Source organism: Cyprinus carpio, chromosome B25, assembly GCF_018340385.1.
Source record: "Cyprinus carpio isolate SPL01 chromosome B25, ASM1834038v1, whole genome shotgun sequence".
Classification (NCBI taxonomy): Eukaryota; Metazoa; Chordata; class Actinopteri; order Cypriniformes; family Cyprinidae; genus Cyprinus; species Cyprinus carpio.
The window spans coordinates 964,246-985,154 of record NC_056621.1 but is presented as its reverse complement, the minus strand read 5'-3'; the positions used below and the strand labels follow the sequence as shown (position 1 = coordinate 985,154).

Genomic DNA, 20,909 nt, shown 5'->3' with positions numbered 1-20,909 from the left:
CAAAATTCTGAATTTATATCTCGTATTTCTGAATTTATATCTCGTTACTTCGTGAATTTATATATCTCAATCCGAATTTATATCTCGTAATTCTGAATTTATATCTCTCATTCTGAATTTATACTCTCACAAGTTCTGAATTTAGATATCTTCGTAATTCTGAATTTATATCAAACAATTCTGAATTTATATCACACAATTCTGAATTTATATCTCGTAATTCTGAATTTATATCTCATAATTCTGAATTTATATCTCATAATTCTGAATTTATATCACACAATTCTGAATTTATATCTCGTAATTCTGAATTTATATCTCGTAATTCTGAATTTATATCTCATAATTCTGAATTTATATCACACAATTCTGAATTTATATCTCATAATTCTGAATTTATATCTCGTAATTCTGAATTTATATCACAATTCTGAGTATAGATCTAACAACCAAGTTTATATCTCTCAATTTTGAGTTTACATCACAATACTCCACATATATAACACAAACAATTTTATATTATATATATATATACTCAGATTTTTTTTTTTTCTCCACAAAATTGAGAGACACACATGTCGCCTTTTTATTAATTTTTTTATTTAATTCTCACTATTTCAGAGTAGAAAAGTGCAAACTGTGAGATACAAACTCACAATTGTGAGAAAAGCTTTTTTTTCTGCCAAGGAATAAAGAAAAGTATTTGGATAATTGTGACTTTTTTAATCTCAGAATTCTGACTTGTTTTCTGGTATTTCTGTATTTTTTTTTTTTTTTTTTTTTTTTTACAAAGATCTACAAGAAAAAGTTTGAATTGTGAGATAAAAAGTCATAATTTTTTTTTTTATTATTTTGTGCAGAAAATAATTTTGAATAGAAACCCAACCAACAAACAAAAACAACAACAAAAACTAAAACAAACAAACAAACAAACAAAAAAAAAAAACTAAATGGCATGGAAGAAATGAACATTTTCTATAAAGGCTCTTTGTGGTGCTCCATCTTTCTGGGACACTATAAATGAACAACCAATGAAAAGCCTCCAAACAGAGACAGGCTTAAGTGACATCATTCCTCTCTCTGGTCGACCGTGAAGCTGTGGGCTGATAGCTAATACACATTTCTGCCTGCTTGCTCTCCAGTTTTTGCTCAGACTCTGGCACCTCATTCATTTCCCAAACAGCTCCTGGGTCTCCAGCATTGCGGCTGGTTTCCCGTTCACTGCTTTAATTTATGTCTGGGCTGCAGTGATGGAGCCGATGGCGTGGGCAGCGTCGCTTAAAACCAAACCTCACATTACAGCGCCAGCTAGCATCTAGCGCATCGCCATCCCAGCCACTCACAAAGCACATGTGATTCCCCGCTCCCAGCAAACACTGGGGCTCACTGGCATTTAAACAGCTCGGTTTAGCCTCACCGCTAGCACTTAATCGCTTCAGAAAGAAATGAGGCTTTCATAGAGAAGTTGCTCATCCAAAAACAAGATTCAGCTGTTAAACATAGACATCAACACATGATTATGATTGTTTAGTTTATGCACTAATGGTCAGTGCTATCTAGCTATGAATTTTAATTAAAAAGATTAATTTAATTAAAAAGATTTAAAAGAAACAAATATATATATTTACTGCAAAAACAAACTTAATTTTCTTGATGAAAAATAATTTAAAAAATAAATAATAAAAAAAAATAAAAAATATGATAATTATAAAATATACTTAATTTTTAATGCAAAATGATTACAACAAAAAATGGACATGTAATAAATGTTATATGTTTATTTTATTATATAAAAGTATATAATTTATTATGATTTATAATTAATAAATTATATTTAAGTATTATAACATCAACCCATTTGATATTGTTTAATAAATCTTTCAATTCAGATGAGACAAATATATATTTACTGCAAATATAGACTTAATTTTCTTGATGCAAAATATGATTTTAATAAAATAGTCATTATATTATCTATATGAATCTCTTAAATAAATATATGCATTTTATTGAAAAATTATGCATTCATTGCAAAATAGCTTAATTTTCTTAATGCAAAATAGGATTATGATATAAAACATATTAAATTATTTAATTAAAATATCTTAAATTCAAATAAATTATTATTTATTATAATTCTATCCATCCATCTGCTAACTTGTAACAGTATTATTATTGTTAATAAAACACTATCAACCAAGAATGCTTTCTCTTCCTCACATCCTGTAAATCTCACAACACAACGAGGGTCAAACTCAAAAACATGACAAAAAGAGTCAAAAACAGAAAGAAAGAAAGAAAAAGGTGCAGAGTTTCTCCTGAATCATCATGTTTTTCTCAGTCCTTGTGATGCAGTAGCTGTCTAACCTGACCTGTAAGATCTCTGAACATCTCTGTGAACCTGCTCAGACCAATCCTCCGCTCACTCATGAAGACACTATTCAAAAGAACTCAGAGAGAAACCACTTTTATTACAAAAATATACTTCATCATTCAGATGTCGGCACTGCAAACACAGCAGACGTTTGAGAGGCAATACAGACTCTGTTAGATTTCAACCACAGACAATTACAAATATTTCTTCACTTTCAAATTTCTACATTTAAATTAATCAGTAAATTTCTCAGTAACATATCAGAGCATATTTAGTAAACATTATAAATGACCGGTCAATTTTTATTTTTGTAATATATACAGTATATTTAGTAATATTGAAATTAATTTATTAAAGAATAATTAATTAATTAATTAATTAATTAATTAATTAATTAATTTTCTTTATTTTAATTTTTTGGTGAAATGTAAAAAACAAAAACAGTGGAAACAGAGGAGACATATTTCATATTTCATATTTCATATTTCAGAATCATTATAATTAAGAATAGTTATAATTCTAATAACTGTAATTAAAATTTTTAATAATTTTTAAATGGTACTGAGCATCACAAGTAATTGTAAAATCTTTATATTTTCAGACATACACTATAAAGATCAAAAACAATTATAATACAAATTTATCAACTTAAAACATACTTTTTGCATTAAAAAAAAAAAAAACAGTTTTTTGTTTGTAAATCTGATAAACCTGAATTGATTTTCACATATATAACAGCTTGTTTAGTACTCTGAGACAACACTGAATATCATTATAGAGCACTAGAAACAGAGATGAGTCTGGTGTGTGAAGGGTTATGGAACAGTGAATCTGAAAAGTGCTGGTCTGGAATCACTTTATATCTCATCAGTATCTGTGAAGACAGAGAAGAGCTGATCCTGGGTCAGCAGAAGTACAAACTCACTCACACTGTCATAGAAGAGTCTGTTTCTTCATCAGGTTTGTAGAAATGTAGCATTGCATCAGTGTCTCACCAATGGAAGTGAATGGGTGCCGTCAGAATGAGAGCTGATAAAAACATCACAGTAATCCACAGCACTCCAGTCCATCAGTTAACATCTGGAGAAGACAAAAGCTGAAACAAATCCAGCATTAAGACGTTTTTAACTCAAATACATAGAGTCCTTAAACCATAATAACACTTATCTGGAGAGCTGCAGAGCATCCATTGATGAGACAGTGATGCAATGCTGCATTTCTCCAAATCTGATGAAGAAACAAACTCATCCTGATCTATGGATGATTTGAGGTCAGCAGTTCTGATGAAGGGCCCTCACAAAAGCCTCATTGTGTCACCTCTTAAATCAAAACCCCACTCCCCTATAACCAAAAAGCTCTGGAGTCTGTCAGTGTTTTAGGGATTGTCAGCTGCTGATGGTTTGTGAGGTTGATCAGGTCTGAAGCGGAGGCTCGTAACTCAAACCTCTGCTCGTCTGGAGCGGTCCTGATCTTTCTGAAGCTCTGTGACGCTCTCGCGCAGACGTCTGGTGAAGACCAGTCGAGATCGACCGCAGTACGTGTGATCGCTCTTCAGCTTCTCCTCCAGCGGCAGAAGCAAACCACGCACCGGATCTTCATCCAGCGGGAACTGAAAACCAGAGAGAAGAGCGTCACGTGAGCGGAGAAACAGATCAGAGTCAGTCTAATCCAAGACCAATCCATCAACAATCACTGATGCAACGGTGACACTGAATCTGCATTTATACAGACTGACATTTAAACTTGCAGCTTAAGAAATTCATCATGTCCTGACCTTATTTCATTTAAAAAAAAAAAATAATAAAAAAAAAAATGCAAATGAAAATTAAACATACTTATATACTTACATTATTTTTTTGTGCTTTTTTTTTCGCATTAATCTTGCACTTTTTACCCAAAGTCTTGTTACTGCAATAATAATAAAAGTAATGTACTTTAAATTACATAAAATGTAAATTATTTATTAGTGTTACTCTAATGCCACTGATATACTATTATAGTTTTTATTGACATTTTAAATTTTTATTTGTATATTTTCATTTTATATATTTTTAATTTGTTTAATTTGTAGTAAATTTTAGATTTAATTTTTATATTTTCTGTTTTCTTTTTAACTTTAAGTTAAAATTTTTGTTGTGTGATTATTTTTATTATTACTTGTATTATCAATCATCTGTATAGCTCTTATTACATTTTATTTCAGTTTTAGTTTTAGTTACTTTAATTCAAATTAAATAAAATTGATGCCATGGCAACTAGTTGAAATAAAATAAGTTATTATACTACTCTATAGTTTTTCTGTTATTTATCATGCTATTACATGTGTATACTTCAGATAATGTTTTGTTCAGATAATAATTGTATAAACACAATTTTAGGTTTTTGTATAAAAACAAAAATAAAAAACTAATAATTACATTGTGAATGAGAAATACAATGGTCCAAAATTAATAAAATAATATTTCTGGATGCATTACAGATGAAAATTATATCATAAAAATACTGTCACGATGCACAACACACTTAATCATCACAAAAACACATTTTCATTTTCTTATGTTTCAAGGGGAAAAATGGACACGTTGGTCATGAGATAAAAACAAAGAGAATGCTGCAATCGAGACACTTGTAAAGTGAATGAGATGTTTGACTGATGGACGTGGAGCTCGTTCTGTGTGTGTTCAGTTGTTGATCTGGACATGAACTCAGTGGGCGCAGAAACAATGAGACGCATCCAGATGAATCATGGGACGCCGCTAATGGCAGCTCATTTAGCTAATGATGCACCATACTTCCTGAGATACGAGAGAACCACTGACCGTAAAGACCAAACACTCACACACACACTCACACACACGCACGCACACACGCACACACGCACGCACGCACGCACACACGCACGCACGCACGCACGCACGCACACACACACACTCACACACTCACTCACACACACACACACACACACACTCACACGACACACGCACACACTCCCGCCACTCACACGCACCCGCACACTACACTCACGCACACGCACACACTCACGCACACGCACACACTCACACTCACGCACACACTCACGCACACGCACACACTCACACACACACACACACTTTAAAAAGATAAATACATCTCATCAGTACTGGTTTCAGTTCATCTCGAGTAATGATGAGTTGTGGAGCAATTGAGTCTGTTTCTGAGATTCAAATTCAAATAATAACTCATTAGAACGAATCTCTCAGTACAGAGCGAATCAGTGAATCAGTTCAAAAGATCAAGGCAAATTTGATTCCTCATGTCATGACCCCTTTCATTTTTTTCTACTCACTCTGATACTGTAGTGTCAGATGTGTGATTTATTTATTTATTTATTAACTTATTTACTTATGCATTTTTCTACTTATTTATTCTTAACTTATTTTAATCAAATTTTTATTGCATACCTATTTATTTTAATATTTTTTTCTAATTTAATGTTTTATTTATTTTAATGTATTTTTAAAATATTTGTTGTATTTATTTACCTATTTCAATCAAATTATATTGTTTACCTTTTTATTTTAATGGGATTATTTATTTAGTAATTTTTATTTGTTATTACTTTTTATTTTAATTTAGTTTGTATTTAATAATTTTCATTATTTGTTTGTTTTAATTGTTTCACTATTTTTAACCAAATTTTTTAAACATTTACTTTTTTTATTTAAATCAAATTTTTATTGTTTACCCATTTTTAATCAAATTTTATTATTTATTTACTTATTTTTATACATTTCTTCCGTGTATCTATATATTTAATAGTTATATTTTAATACATTTATTATTTACCTGTTAATTTTTTTTTTACTTAATTTTTATAATTTATTTACTTATTTATTTCTAATTATTTAAGTATTTGTTTAAATAAATTATTAATTTTTATTATTAATTTAAATCTTTTTAATCATGTATTTCTTTTTATATTTTACACATTTTTTCTCTGAACTTTCCTCCGGGCCCGGTTTGTAAACCCCTGGTCTAATAAATAACACAGTGCTGCATATTCGTTGCTGTGTTCTGCTAGCAAGAACAATACACTCCTCTATTTATTATCTATAGTTTATTTCATGTCGCGTTCACAGCTGAACCTCAGCGACGGCCCGCAGCGAGTGTGAACTGTGGGAAGAACACACCCTGCAAACAAACACTGATGCTCCAGAGCTGCCAGCTGGATCAGGAACACTCACTGGCAGCTGAGAGGAGCGCTCCAAACACATCTGAACTCATTACAGAGACTGACTGCACACACACCTGAACAGGTGTCCATCCACACACACACACACACACACAGATTAACAGCGTCTAATTAGATTTCATGGGTTACACAAATGCTCCTAATGAAATCACACCGTGACCATATTAAACACTCGCGGCGGGAGAGCGACTGGACCTCCACGAGAGAGAGAGGAGATAAAAATAACCCAAAAACAACTCAGGAATGACCCAGAAAACCAATCATATAAGAACAAACAGGTCTGATAACTGATACCAAATCCTGCTGTGGGTCATATTCTTTATTAGTTTTTATTACTGTTATTAAGTGCGTTTTCATTTTATTTTTATTTAGATTTTTTTGTAATTTTGTTGTGTTTTTGTCATTTTTACATATGTATGAAATACGTCTCCTCTGTTTCCACTTTGTTTTTGTTTTTTAAAATAAGTTTACATAGTTTTTGTTATTATTATTATTTTAAGTAGATCAAGTTAAAATGACTGAAAATGAGAAATATTGCAACTACAAAAAAAAACAAAAAAATCAGTTTAAGGTTTTTAAATGTTTCATTTTATTTCATTTCAAGTGAACGGAACGTTAATGTATCGTTTTAGTTCTCACCTGCTTTATGGCATCATAAACGGCTCTGAAGGCGGGCTGCTTGTCGTCATGGTAAACGCCACGGTTGCCGTGGAGAATGTAAACACCGTTCTGTTCAGCGCTGATGCAGTTGCTGCCGTAGATACAGTGATCAGGACGATAGTTCCAGTGACACTCGATCAGCAGCAGAGACTCTGAGATCAGACACAGACAGAATCAATGCGCCCGCATCCCATACACTGCACAGGTTTCTTCTGTGCACACATGATCACGAGGATGAGCTGGGGTACCTGGGTTATGGTGGAAGATGATGTTGAGCAGGTCCTGGTCTCCCCACGTGATGTTCAGCTTGTATTTGTGTAACAGAGGCATCAAGAGATCGGCCCACTTCAGATCCACTGCTGCCAGGTCATTCTGTCCCCACACACACACACACACACACACACTCGTGTTCATCAGTCCGTCTCAGGTGGGTGATCTGTGTGCATGTTTTTACATAATTATTCTCACTCAGGCTCATGTATGACAGATAAATGAATGATGAAACCTCTTCAGTAATGTGGAAATATGAGGAAAAGAGCAACAGAAGAACAACAGAGACCTCTGCTGGTGGGACGTTACAAATGAAAAAAAAAAAATATGCAACAGCAAGATTTAAGGGTTAAAATGTGTATTTATGTAAGAGGATGTATGTTTCTTAATTTCTTTCATATATTTTATTAACTTAACATCCTCCTGATACTCAATACTCAATAACTGTAAACTATATACACAGAGGGTACAACGGGGCTAAAGGCCCACCTTCAGAAAGAATGTGCTATTCACTGCACCTGAAATGTGTAATTGCTGAAAGAATATATACATTGTATTAAATATTAATGGAGCAACAGATTTTGTGTGAAAATAAATCATCCAAGTTGTTTATTCTGTTTATAAATCTTCTAAATGTATGAGGTGGCACGAGAGGTCTTTTACTCCACACGTTATTAATACAAATACTGCAGCTAAAATAATGTTTTTTAAAATAATGTGACAGTTAATACTTGTTCAAAACAATCACTTTAGCAAAGTTTGTACTATTTTCTGCTGATTTTGAAAAATAAAAGGATTCATTTTTGTTCAATAAATATACTGTCATTAAAATATGTTAATATAAAAAAAATATTTTAAAATACACAAACAAAATCGTTTTGATAAGTAAAGATTCTGAAATTATTGAAGTAGATCCAATAATAATTAAATATATATTTACAGTAGTAACATCAAATGATATTTTATTATATGATATGATTAATATCATGTTTTTAAATATGCTGGTTTAATTCTAAACATGTTTATTATCTCTAATATGGACACCTAAAATAATATTTGATATTTACCATCTGAATCTAACCATGTCATGTCAACAAATGGAAAAGTCAGCCATCTATTAAATATCATGTTAATTACTGTGCCTTTAGCCCCAACAGCAGAGGCGCTTTACAGCCCAAATACCATGCTTTTACATATTCTTTCGTTATTTAAAAACTATTGCTTTAATTATCTTAAACAAAACTGAAAATCAGAAAGAAGACCTTTGTCTCAAAATATATGCATTCGTTTGAGCAATTCTCATTTGCTACATTTTAAAAAACATAAAATATTGGATCAAGTAAGCACGGAATCAATTTTGAAAGATCAGACAAATATACACCTGCATCTTGAAAAGTCGATGTTTTGGAAAGTGCTACTATTTTGTGCCATCTAGTGGTTTAGAGGAAAATAATATCAAAGGTGCCTTTAGCCCGTTGTACCCTATACAGTATATATATATATATATATATATATATATATACATTTTTGTTATTATTTATATGTATGTGTGTTCAGTATAAATAAATATAAAAATTAATTAATTAATCTCAAATTGGCTAGATATCCACCAAAATAATCAACTGGGCATAAATATCAGTCAGTCTTTAATCTTAATACAAGTGAAGAGTTCAGCAATAAAAAAATTTTTTAATTGATTTTAGCATAAAATTCACATATTTGCATATAAGAAATTTCTTAATTTTATTTTAATTAAAAAATAAATAAAATCTAATAATATTCTTACTTTTTTGTGTATTAAAACATTTTTATTATAAATATATATTTTAATAATATTAATATTAAATTACTTTAAATTTAAAAGATAAAGTGTATGCATTTAGATTAGATACTGGCCACAATATAGTGCATTATTTTATTTATTTATTTATTTATTTAGTCAGTCAATTTAAAGTTAAAATATAAAGTCTATGTATGGAGATGCAAGAGATACCAGCCATCATATTTCCAATATTTTACAATATTTTCTTTACTCTCTAAATATCCAGTAATTATTTTGCTGCTTTAACTCCTCAGTGTCCATTAAAGACAATTAATCTCAAAATGGCCAAATATTCATCAGGGCCAGAATATCAGTCTCACAAATTAAAAGTTAAATTGCTTATTTTGGTCTAAAATGCACATGTGACCCTGGAGAACAAAACCAGTCATAAGGGTCAATTTTTTGAAATACATGATCTGAAACCTGAATAAATCATCTCTCCATTGATGTATGGTTTGTTAGGAGGACAATATTTGTCTGAGATACAACTATTTTGATAATCTGGAATCTGAGGGTGCAAAAAAATCTAAATATTGAGAAAATCACCTTTATTTTTATTTTTTTGCTACCAATATACCTGAGCTACTTATGACTGCTTTTGTGCTCCAGGGTCACATATGTGTATGAGAGTAATTTCTCAATCATTGTTATGACTTGGATCTTAACAGCAACACATCTGTGTATTGATCAGAGAGTATCTTCAGTGAAACAGCAGTTAAAGCATGAATCCCAGAGAGCTGCACCTTGAAGTGTTTGTCTCTGATGCGTGTCATGTTCATGAGCATGACTCCGGAGTTGACGCCGGTCTTGCCGTAGTACGGGTGTCGAGCGAAGCGGTTGTACCAGCCGATGCGCGGCTCCTCGTGCTCCGGGGCCATCGCTGCCACCTGACTGCTGTTGAACCGGGACAGAAAGCTCCAGACGTCCTCCAGCGGCCGCAGGAACAGCACATCCGTGTCCACGTACAGCACAGAGTCCACCTGTTCAAAATCAGCTGAGAGACCAGCACTCAGTCACTTACAGGACCGGCTTCCTTTCAATTACACCAGTTCTGATCCATTCCAGTGTGGTTAAAAAACAAAGTCAAACTTTATTCTGTGTCTCTTTTTACGAAACATTTAATTGCCATTTAATTAATCAGCCAGCTGCATAAAAACTGGACTCGATTAAGAGCTGTTTCTGTGCAAAACAGAGCTGCACCATTCTGAATAAACTGAGACTTTTTTTATGGAGGTTGTAGTTTTCTCACAATTCTGAATAAAAAGAATTAGACAACTAAACCAAATCTCATGGAATTTCTGAAAGGAATGATTGAACGACTCACTCAGGATTCACTGTGTTTTTGAACGAATCTCTTGAATGAATGATTCAAAGACATTTTTAACAGCACCTTTTGGCCAGCTAACACATAAAAGACGCGCACACAGGAATAGAGAGGAGGAAGTGAAATCTTAATTTAACAACAAGTATCCAATTCTGGAATTGGAATTGATTTTTGATTCCCAACCTTAGCCACTTATTACACTTCAGAGACCTTACACACACCATCTGTGTGGAGAAAACAAACATCTGCACTCAGTTCTGCTCTGGATTGGAAACGCAAACTTCAAAGTGTTCATCGTAACACGACAAAATCAGGTTTAGAGAAGAACAGAGGATTCTCAGCTCAGCAGAAGTCAACATGAAACTGCAATTTTACTTCTGTAAAGTGATATATTTCCAATTGAAAAAGACTAGATACAATTATTAAGTTATGAAATGGAGTTAAATTTGATTTCATGTTGATTTTAAGCCCTGTTTTAGACACTGAACCTGCAAAGCATACCTACTTCATATCATATACATCAGAAGACTGTGCTAAGTAAGTCTACAGCACATCACGGCGTCTCTGGTCGGGTTCAGATACTCACGGGGAGGAAGAGTCTCTGTGAAGCGCAGGGTTTGAACAGTCTCTTCCACTCTCTGGCGTTATCACTGGGGAAGCTTATGGGATAAACGCTGTAGCTGAACTTGGAGCGGAATCTCTGCGGCCACGACTCCAGCTGCACGACACACACAGGACTGAATGAAGATCAGCGTGTGCTGTTCTCTCAGATCAGTGTGCAGAGGTTAATATTAGACTCTACTCTCCAGCCGTTTGATGATATTCAGCAGATATCTTGATGATCTACCCAGCTAACACAAATGTGTTAAGAATGTTTTGCTTTAAGTTACTTTTGTGTTTCTCTGAACATTCAAAACATCCAAAGTTAAAAAATAAAAATCTTGGTTATTTGAACGTTACATGAACATTCCATTTTATCATTTTTCTAACATTACGTGACTGTTACTTTTGAATATTTTCTGAACGTTCTGAAACAAGTGTAACATTTAAAAACATCAGACAAATATCTAATTTTTATATATATATATATATATCTTTTTTGATCTAACATTTTGAGAACATTATTAAAGATCAGTAAACCTTGAACAGGCATTCTAGTTATGTAACTGTTTTTGTTCATAACTCTTCCACTCTCTGTTAGCGGAGTACGGTTTTGCTCTGACATTTTTTAGTGCAAGCAGTAAAACAGAGTAAAGGTTTAATCATGTTTTCCACAAAATAAACACAAGGAAGAAGTATAGCCTATTTAATCATTCCTTTTACATGCATCAGTAACATAGCCATGTTTACCTGCTCATATTGTTCCTAAAACACTTCAATCCATTTTATAAGCCTCTCTGTGAACATTCTTGAGTCAGAGGTTTTAAACATACAAGTTTACTCTAAAATAATCTTTGTTACTTAAGTTCAAATCACAAAAACTATTAATACATCTCTGTGATTTCCAAAATGGTGTTGAGTTATTGTCTGGTTTACTGTATTAACAGTTTTGTATCAAGTTTGTAATTTCTGTATTTTACTGCCATACCTAGCGCTTTGGGTATGAGAAAATTGCATTATAAATCAAATGTAAATTTTTAACGTCCTCTAAAAGTGTTGGTTAATTTGGTTTTGCCCTAATACCACCGTGAATAAACAGTGAATATTCCTCATATACGGGCTCACCTCCTGTCTGAAGCCGGCGTGGAGGTCGTCTTCTGCGAAAATGTGAAAGCGCAAGCGTCTCTGGCTGAAGAGGACAGCAGATTTCAGCATGACGAGTGTTTCCTCCAGTCTGGAGCCACAGGCCACCACCGCCAGCTCGAGCGGATCACGAGGAGCAGACCTGCACCACACACACACACACACACACAGACACAGGAGCAGTGAAGAGGTACAGCTTCACAGGAGCTGGTTCTGCTAAACACGCTCAACACTAGAGCCGTGTAACCAGGAGCACATACTAACAGTGAGCGCTCAGACACAGACGAATCTAGATCTAGAGCCGAAGGGCTGTACCTAGGAGCCGAGTCCGTAACGCAGTGGTTTGGGCACACAGCACGGCTGATTCTCCAGTACGGCTCCCAGTGAGGGACAGAGCCTGAATTACACCTGACAGGAGACACACAGGCTCTACATCAACAACACCAGCAGCTGCAGCTCAGGATCAACCGCGTCTCAGTCACAGACACGCAGAGCTGGGCAGGAGGAACCAGCCTTTTCAGCCAGATAAATAAATATATTACAGATATATATATATATATATATAAATATGTACTAATGCATGGGTTTTTAAACTGGTGTCTGGGGAAGAGTTTAGAGAAAAACATGTTCATGTAAAACAATTAAATATAAATACATAAAGTAATATAAAAATAATAGTAATAATACATTTATATCCAAATAAATAAAGAAAATAATATTATAAATTTGTACAGTATTTACAGTTAATGTGACTTGGGTCCTTATACACGAAAAAAAAAAATGTTTTTTTTTTATTATATTTAGCGGTTCGTGGCATCTAAAATATTGGGGGGGAACTGTACTAACAAGAAAAGGTCACTCATTCAGCGGTGAACACAATAACAACGAATAATAACAACAATAATAAAAAAAACAATAAAATGCAAACCTGTCATCTGCCAAATTGAACTCGAGATGACCTGAATCATGAATATTAATTACGTAACATGACGTAAGCCCAGTGGGCGTCGCTGATTGGGTGGAAGCCAGGCCGGTGGGCGGGCACTAGTCAGCGGGCGAATTAACGGCTTCTATTACAAGGACGCTTATGAATATTAATTCGATGTTAGCAGTGTCAGCGTGACCACATTTGTAGAGTTAAATGACTATAAATCCACCAAACAACCGTTAAATTAACACAACTGCCTTATATGAGTATCAGCCGCATTCAGTTACTCACAAACCCAGCACTGGTAAAGATTTCGATTATTTATAACACCTGTCCAGTCAGTCAAGCTAGTTTAAAGCTGTCACATCATGAGTCCAGTGTATATAAGTCGTCGAGAAGATCTTCGTACAGATGTTTGAATATGTTGTTGTGAGGTTGATTTTGTACATCTTGTGTGTGTTATTGTTTGTTTACCTGTCATCCTGCGCGCGTTCACTCAGGCCTGTGTCCGCTGCGCGTGTCCGCGGCGCTCGCTCCCGATGATCCGCGCGCTCCAGAGACGACACGAGCTGATTAAAGATGTAGAGCAGCGAGCAGAAGACTAATAGCGTGCAGACGAACAAGACTCGAAGATATCGCCGCATTTTCTGACTGAAAGAGCAGCCATGGAGATCAATCACGCTCTGGCGGAAGCGTGCTCATGAATATTAATCAGATGCGGCGAAAACTTCCTGGAGACGCAAGGTCACCTGACCGCGTGGCCCCGCCTTTCGGCCGAACGTCACAGTCATTTTTATAATATTTTAATTTCGGAAAAATGTTTTCGAGTGAAAAAAAAAACACAAAAAAAAAACCGAAAACTGTTTTTAAAATATTATTATGCTTATTATTTATACGATCTAAGCACTACAAAATATTTAGTAATGTACATATTTAGGCCTATTTCTGTCCTCTCTGTTCTCTCTAGTTTTGGGGTTATTGATGTTACGGTAAATAAAAGTCAGAAAAATGGATGGAAAAAACTTTAAAACAATCTACAGGCATCAAAGAACAAGAAAAGGGGAAACAAACTAAATAAAAAATGTTCATAAAAGTGCATATGTGATTTCATAAATGTTAGCAAAAGATTTATGTTCACTATATAAGAGTTATGTCAAATATTTACATATTAAGTTACAGAGACAGAGAAAACACAAAGTGTGACAGACAAAACCAAAACCCTAAAGCAAGTTGCTTTGGATAAAAGCATCCGTTAAATTAATAAAGGGCATTACTAATAAAGTTTATGGTATTTTAAATGGACCATGTGATGAAATAGATGATTTTATTGATTGATAATATAATGAAAACACAACACACATCAATCACTGGCAGGTACAAGCTCAAAGTATTTGTAGTTTGTATACAGTGTAGTGTAATGACAAAAAAGTAAACAAAACAATGTTTTGACCAACATTCTATAAATTGTATATAATCACACATATACAGTAAAACATGTGATAACACAGAGACTATCAGAAGCTGCCCTAAAAACATTGTTTAACCATAATATAATGCAAATAGTGATAGAAGCTCTGTACACCAAGTGAAATATCAGCATTTTTTAGTGATATCCCAACTGCAAATAATAATAGTTTCTATGTGCACGGTGTAAAAATAGCAGCATTTTCTTTGCAATAAGTGTAAACGGGCTAGTAGTTAGATGCTATAATAACATACTGAGTGTAAATTATTAAATGAATGCTGCCTTGTTGGGACAATAAAGCCCTCCCTAAACCTGCTCAAACTGTACCTACAAACACTTTATTATTAAATATGCATGAGATACTTTATTTTATGGTGACAGAATAAAGGGTCAGTTTTAAGACTATTAATGGAGCCTTAAACATTGTTGTTCATATTTTGTTCAAATTTTCTACCATTAAATTCAATATCATGTATTCTGATCTGATTTCAGCCTCTTCAGTAAAATATTTTGTGACACAAGAGAATTTATAATTGGCCCCTTAACATGAGAAATGCTCGTAATAAAGGTTTCAGTCATCATTGAGATCTCCTGAGACAGAGTGAATCTGTGTTCTTTATGGACGGGTTATTATTCTGTTAACTGCTGACTCTTTAACTATACACTGGGTTTTTGGTACAGGTGATCAGTTCATTGTGACCTCTATGTTATGAACTCTTTTACTCTAAGAGGCTGAAATCAGAAGAGAATGTGTGCCAGTGTATTTTATGGTAGTAATTGTAAATGATATTACACTGATGAGCCCACAGTGTATGGATTTATACGAGGCTGTGCTGAACTACAGAATCAGACATGATCTGTTGGGTTCTGGCTCAGTCTGCTGCATTGAAGCTAATGCTTCCATTGATTCAGTCCTGGGTATTCTTTTATCTTCATCTTCAGGTGGAGGTGGACCTGTGAGAAATTATATGAAACAACAACAAAAGATCTGTCAGTGAGAACCTGAATAGTCCGTCTGTACCTTTAACATGAATTGTATGAAGGATCAGTAATCAAAAATGTTTTACACAACTTCACAATGTAGATAGAAGACTTGTTATGGCTCAGGAAAAACACAGATATACAGCATATGTCATATATAACAGGCATGTTGTCACACTATATGTGGTAAAATGACAGCAACATTTAAACAACAAAACAATTATAAAACACAAAACTCAGTAAAAATGTAAACATACCAGTGTTTTGATCAACATTCACATATAGAGTAAAACATATGATAACACAGCCTGGTTTTGAGAAGCTGCCCTAAAAAACACCCCCGCTAACAAAAATATAGACTGTTTATCTAACATTCTCATTAAGAACATTAATGATATTAGAACTTTAAAAACATCCAGTTATTAAAAAAAAAAAAAAAATTAAATTAAATTCTTGTTTATGTGAAGGTTAGCAAAAACATCAAGGGAATGATCCATTTTATGATTTTACTAACATTATAGGACTGTTACTTTGAATGTTTTGAAACAAGTAGTAAGTAGAAAAATTTAAAAATCAATAAATGAACATCAAACTAAAATGTTTAAGTGCAAACACTCCATGAACTATCAACACAATGTTTTTGTGCTAATGAAACTAATAATACAATACACATATCATTTTACATATACAAGTTTAGTTGAAGAGCATAATTGACTGAATATAAAATATAAAAGCACTGTTACAGGCTTTTGTTTTGTGTGAGAGCATGAAGGGTCAGGTTTAAGATGATTATCTGAGACTTTATATCATTTTAAACACTCATTACATACCTCCACCACGTATACGAGGAAGTGCAAATATAGTAGATTCGTTTAGTATGCCATAAGAACCAAGTGTACGAGCATCCTCCAGTTGTTTGCCCTCGAAGATTAATCTGATGCCCCCTGTGAAAAACAACAGCAGCAGCTGCATAAGAAACAGAAACATTCATGTATCGACCTCATGAAGAGCTGAAGATGTGTCACGAGGGTTTCCTGTAATTAGCATAACTTTTCTACAAATACCATGGTTAAAATATGGTCACTGTAATAAAATAGTTAGCAAACTTCTCGTAGTTCAGAGGCTTTCAACTGATAAAAGCAGATAAATCTAAATACAAACAATAGGAAAAACTGCATAAACGTTTAGATCATTTGTCCGACTTACATTGGTATTCTTCTTCGTGAAAGAATCTTCTTTTGAACTCTTCAACAGTCATGTTCTTCAGTTCCTCTGAATCCACACATACTGTTCTTCGCTGTCCTGTCAGCTCGACAATAAAAATTTTGACACTCATTTTCCATCTGCAAATTTAATGTAGTATTTAAAATGAGCAATGCGCTGTGTTTAGTTTCACTTTCACTGCTGTATCCAGCTTATTTTGCAACGCGGAAGTAGGTACGATGACGTACATCCTTATAACGTGTTAAACGTCCGCTTCGTTAGCCGGTAGACTGATGGTGGTCGCACACAGAACACTATTAAACACCGTGATGGTAAACATTTACCACACCCGCGGTGTATGACACAGTGGGAGGATGAGATTAAGAAGTAGCCTGCAATAACTTTTTAAATATTTAGTTTTGGCGCTTGGAGTAGACGGGTCTTCGATGCAGAATATAAAAAGCACTGAGGCATTTATCAGTAACGTTACCTGCACAGCAGAAAAATCGTTCAAATGCTGGTACATAAAACAGAAAGCGAATTCATGTTTTTAAAAGCAGACGTGAATCCCTGTAGTTATGTGAATGCATTGAGGATTTAGGCAGTTGGTAAATGATCTGTGAAATCACTTATTGTTTTAAAGTAGTATTTTTTGTCTTTATCCGTAAACTGCTTACTATACAGTGCAGAATTAGGTAATGCAGAATTGCATCTTAAATAAAAGTTGTAACTAAAATGTATGCGTGTACCTTTTATATATTTATATAACTTTTTATGTTGGATGCAATGAATCGTTTTACAGTACTATTCAGAATTTTTTCCATTTGTTCTATGAATTTTGGGAAAAAATAAAAAAAATTGATAATTATTAGCAATGCTGTTACATCCCCTGCAGTTAGTAAGGGGTATGGGGAATAACATTGAGTGTTGGGGATTGACTTCGGTTCAATACCAGGGCAAGCAGTGAGAACAAAGGTGCTAAAGGCGAACAACAGTAGGAAAGCTTATATACAAAAAAAAGTCCACAGTAACGTTTACAAAACGGAAAAATAATAAGAAAACCCCAGAAAACTAGGGAAAAAGAAGGAGGGTATTGGGCAGCAATCAAACAAATGAAATAATCAAAACATAACTCTCTAACTCAATTATCAATTCTACACTAGCTACAGAAAAAGAAAAGAAAATCTTCAGTATCTGAAGATACCCTAACATAAGCTACTCTCACTAGCTCAAACAAAAAAATACAGCGGGTGATGCACGCCCCTTACCTAGTGTATATAACAAAAGTTCACTGCAGGATAAGAAATGTATATCACGTTATATGCTTACCTTTCCCCTCCTTCCCTTCCTTTTATGACCAACCAAAAGATACTTAAATGAATGGAGGTCAAACTGAGGATTTTGGTAATGCACCGAACACACGCAGATATACACAAACAACAGCTTGACCACAATACACAGAGTTAGCATCGGCTAAAAATTGGAATAACAAAAAGACTAGCAACAGACAACAAGCAAGGCCTCTCTTGCATTGTCAGCGTCTTCCTTTTATAGATTCCAGTCTCCATAAGGTGGAACAAATCAGATGACGTCATCACCTCCAACGATGATTGGCAGGAAGCAGGACCAATGGCGTAGCACTAAGAAAGGGAAAATAAAGACAAACCAAAAGAGAGAGAAAACACCACAAAACAGCACCAGCCGTAACACTCTCCCCCTTAAGAGTAAACATTATAAGAACATACTGTACGAAATATGTTTACATTCATAACCTTTCCTAGACACGCAACAGGGCATCTGCTACTACGTTCTCTTGTCCTCGTTTATGCTGAATTTCCAAATAATAATTTTGTATCACCAAAGCCCACCGCATAAGCCGCGGATCCCGGTTATACATACGGGACAAAAAAGGGATGGAAAAAAGAGAGGATTATGATCAATAAAAACAACAATACGTAGATTAGTAGAGCCAACGTAAACCTCAAAGTGCTGCAATGCAAAACAGTCGTCTGAGTTGAGAAAATCGTGAAACAACTGAGGAAAACCTTTAACCAACTGCATAATGTCATGTTTTTGAGCTGAAGACAAATGAACAAGATGCTGTGACAAATTTTGTAACATCACAGAATTCGACAACCTCGCCCCCTGTTGCACAGCATTATGCAACAGAACTCCATCCTCATCAACATCAGCGTCACAGCAAGAGGGACTCACATGTTCACAAACAGCAGCAGTAACCACAGGTGCATCTTCCTGCTCCACAGCACTTGGTAGGTTTTCCCTTGAATGGAAAGGCTTCAACATGTTAACATATCATACCCGAGTCTGACGCTTCCCCTGACTGAATGCCAAAAAACCAGATCAGCTGGGCTAAAACCCAGGGATTCTTGCACTGTTTCTCGAGCAGCAAATAAAATGAATGGAATTCCCTCATCCCAATCTCTTTCCTTGTCCATACAATACTTCCTCAACATCGACTTTAAAGTCTGATGAAACCGCTCCAGTGCTCCCTGACTCTCAGGATGGTAAGCACTGGAGGGTTGATGAACTATGGACAGTGATTTTACTACTTGAGTGAACAGTTTAGACAAAAAATTAGTGCCTTGATCTGTTTGAATGATTTTAGGAAGCCCAAATGTTGATAAAAATTTGATAAGGTGTTTAACAATAACTGAAGCTGTTATTTTACAAAGGGGAATAGCCTCTGGAAAACGTGTAGCTACGCACATAATAGTCAGTAAAAACTGGTTACCAGCTTTCGTTTTTGGTAATGGTCCAACACAATCAATAATATAGTGCTCGAATGGTTCCCCAATAGCAGGAATAGGCACAAGAGGTGCAGGTGGAATTACCTGATTTGGTTGACACACCGGACACGTCCGGCAATACTCAGCCACATCTTTCTTTAACCCTGGCCAAAAGAAATGTCACAATATGCGATCATATGTCTTCGTAATTCCCAAATGTCCAGCTAATTGATGGTCGTGGGCTAGTCGCAACACTTCAGTCCGATACACGACAGGAACCACAATCTGAAACACAGAACTCCAGTCTCCCTCAGCAGCATCAGTGGAACACCACTTGCCCATAAGGAGACCATCATCAATAAAATAAGCCATTTGTTTCTCCCTCGCCACCTCCTGACTTACAGCAGAATTGAAGCATTTACAGAGCCCTGGATCAAACTGTTGGGCAGCACTCATTTGCTTTCTATTCACAACTATCGATGAATTCTCAGGAGTAAACATACCACCTTTTACGTCATTCGAGATTGGGTTCAGTGGTGTCTTAAATGTGTCAGAAACTTCCAATGGGCTAAGGGATCTCTCACCTGTAAAAACAGGAACGATAAAAGAGTCTGACAAATCAATTTCATTTCCACACCTACGCTCCTGAGCTCGTGTAACCACACAGGCAGAGAATACGTCGGGGAAACGTTCACCCAGTTCTTCAGAGCCACAAGACACTTCTGGCACATCCAGCACCTCCAGTACAGGCACATCACGTTTGCTCCAGCCAGATCATTCCCCAGAATAAAATCAACTAGAGCGCATCCCTACCTTTACATACCCACTAACTAAATCACATTTTAAATGCACTCTGTGCAAGGGAACTGGAATAGTACTCATTTCAATGCCTTGCACTAGTAAAGTAGTTCCACAATACGACTGATCACAGAAAGGCAATATTTCAGAGATAACAAAGATATGTGAGATCCCACTGCATAGGCACACAGAAATGTCTATGACAAGTCACGCAGGTACTGGGTTACTCCGCAGCTTTAAAATAGTCCATATATAAACACTTACAGGTGTACCAAAGTGATATAGAACAAGTCAAAAACACGATTTGGAAAAATGGGTATATGATGTATTCGCTCATTATAAATTCTGTACATTCTGAGCACA

General features: G+C 34.8%; 2 protein-coding genes across 2 annotated transcripts; both read right to left on the bottom strand.

The window, feature by feature from the left end:
- Positions 1 to 3,730: 3,730 nt before the first annotated feature.
- gxylt1a (glucoside xylosyltransferase 1a) lies at positions 3,731 to 14,069 on the bottom strand. The gene is made up of 8 exons (XM_042753121.1): positions 13,827 to 14,069; positions 12,740 to 12,832; positions 12,407 to 12,566; positions 11,264 to 11,399; positions 10,101 to 10,351; positions 7,514 to 7,637; positions 7,245 to 7,417; positions 3,731 to 3,983 (listed from the first exon to the last, which is right to left on the bottom strand). Exons 1-8 carry the CDS (start codon positions 13,994 to 13,996, stop codon positions 3,813 to 3,815), a joined length of 1,278 nt encoding a protein of 425 aa, XP_042609055.1. The 5' UTR covers positions 13,997 to 14,069; the 3' UTR covers positions 3,731 to 3,812.
- A 590-nt stretch (positions 14,070 to 14,659) lies between these two features.
- On the bottom strand, positions 14,660 to 17,311 carry LOC109096751 (ubiquitin-like). The gene is made up of 3 exons (XM_042753309.1): positions 17,005 to 17,311; positions 16,629 to 16,742; positions 14,660 to 15,771 (listed from the first exon to the last, which is right to left on the bottom strand). The coding sequence occupies exons 1-3, from the start codon at positions 17,132 to 17,134 to the stop codon at positions 15,656 to 15,658; spliced, it is 360 nt and encodes a 119-aa protein (XP_042609243.1). The 5' UTR covers positions 17,135 to 17,311; the 3' UTR covers positions 14,660 to 15,655.
- Between the last annotated feature and the right edge of the window lie 3,598 nt (positions 17,312 to 20,909).

Coding starts and splice junctions, on each gene's coding strand:
- gxylt1a (XM_042753121.1), bottom strand. CDS start 13,996: ATGCGGCGATATCTTCGAGTCTTGTTCGTCTGCACGCTATTAGTCTTC. Junction 12,567..12,739: donor GTTACGGACTCGGCTCCTAG/GTACAGCCCTTC, acceptor TGTGTGGTGCAG/GTCTGCTCCTCGTGATCCGC. Junction 11,400..12,406: donor ACGCCGGCTTCAGACAGGAG/GTGAGCCCGTAT, acceptor TGTGTCGTGCAG/CTGGAGTCGTGGCCGCAGAG.
- LOC109096751 (XM_042753309.1), bottom strand. CDS start 17,134: ATGAGTGTCAAAATTTTTATTGTCGAGCTGACAGGACAGCGAAGAACA. Junction 16,743..17,004: donor TCACGAAGAAGAATACCAAT/GTAAGTCGGACA, acceptor TGTTTTTCACAG/GGGGCATCAGATTAATCTTC. Junction 15,772..16,628: donor TCCTCGTATACGTGGTGGAG/GTATGTAATGAG, acceptor AATTTCTCACAG/GTCCACCTCCACCTGAAGAT.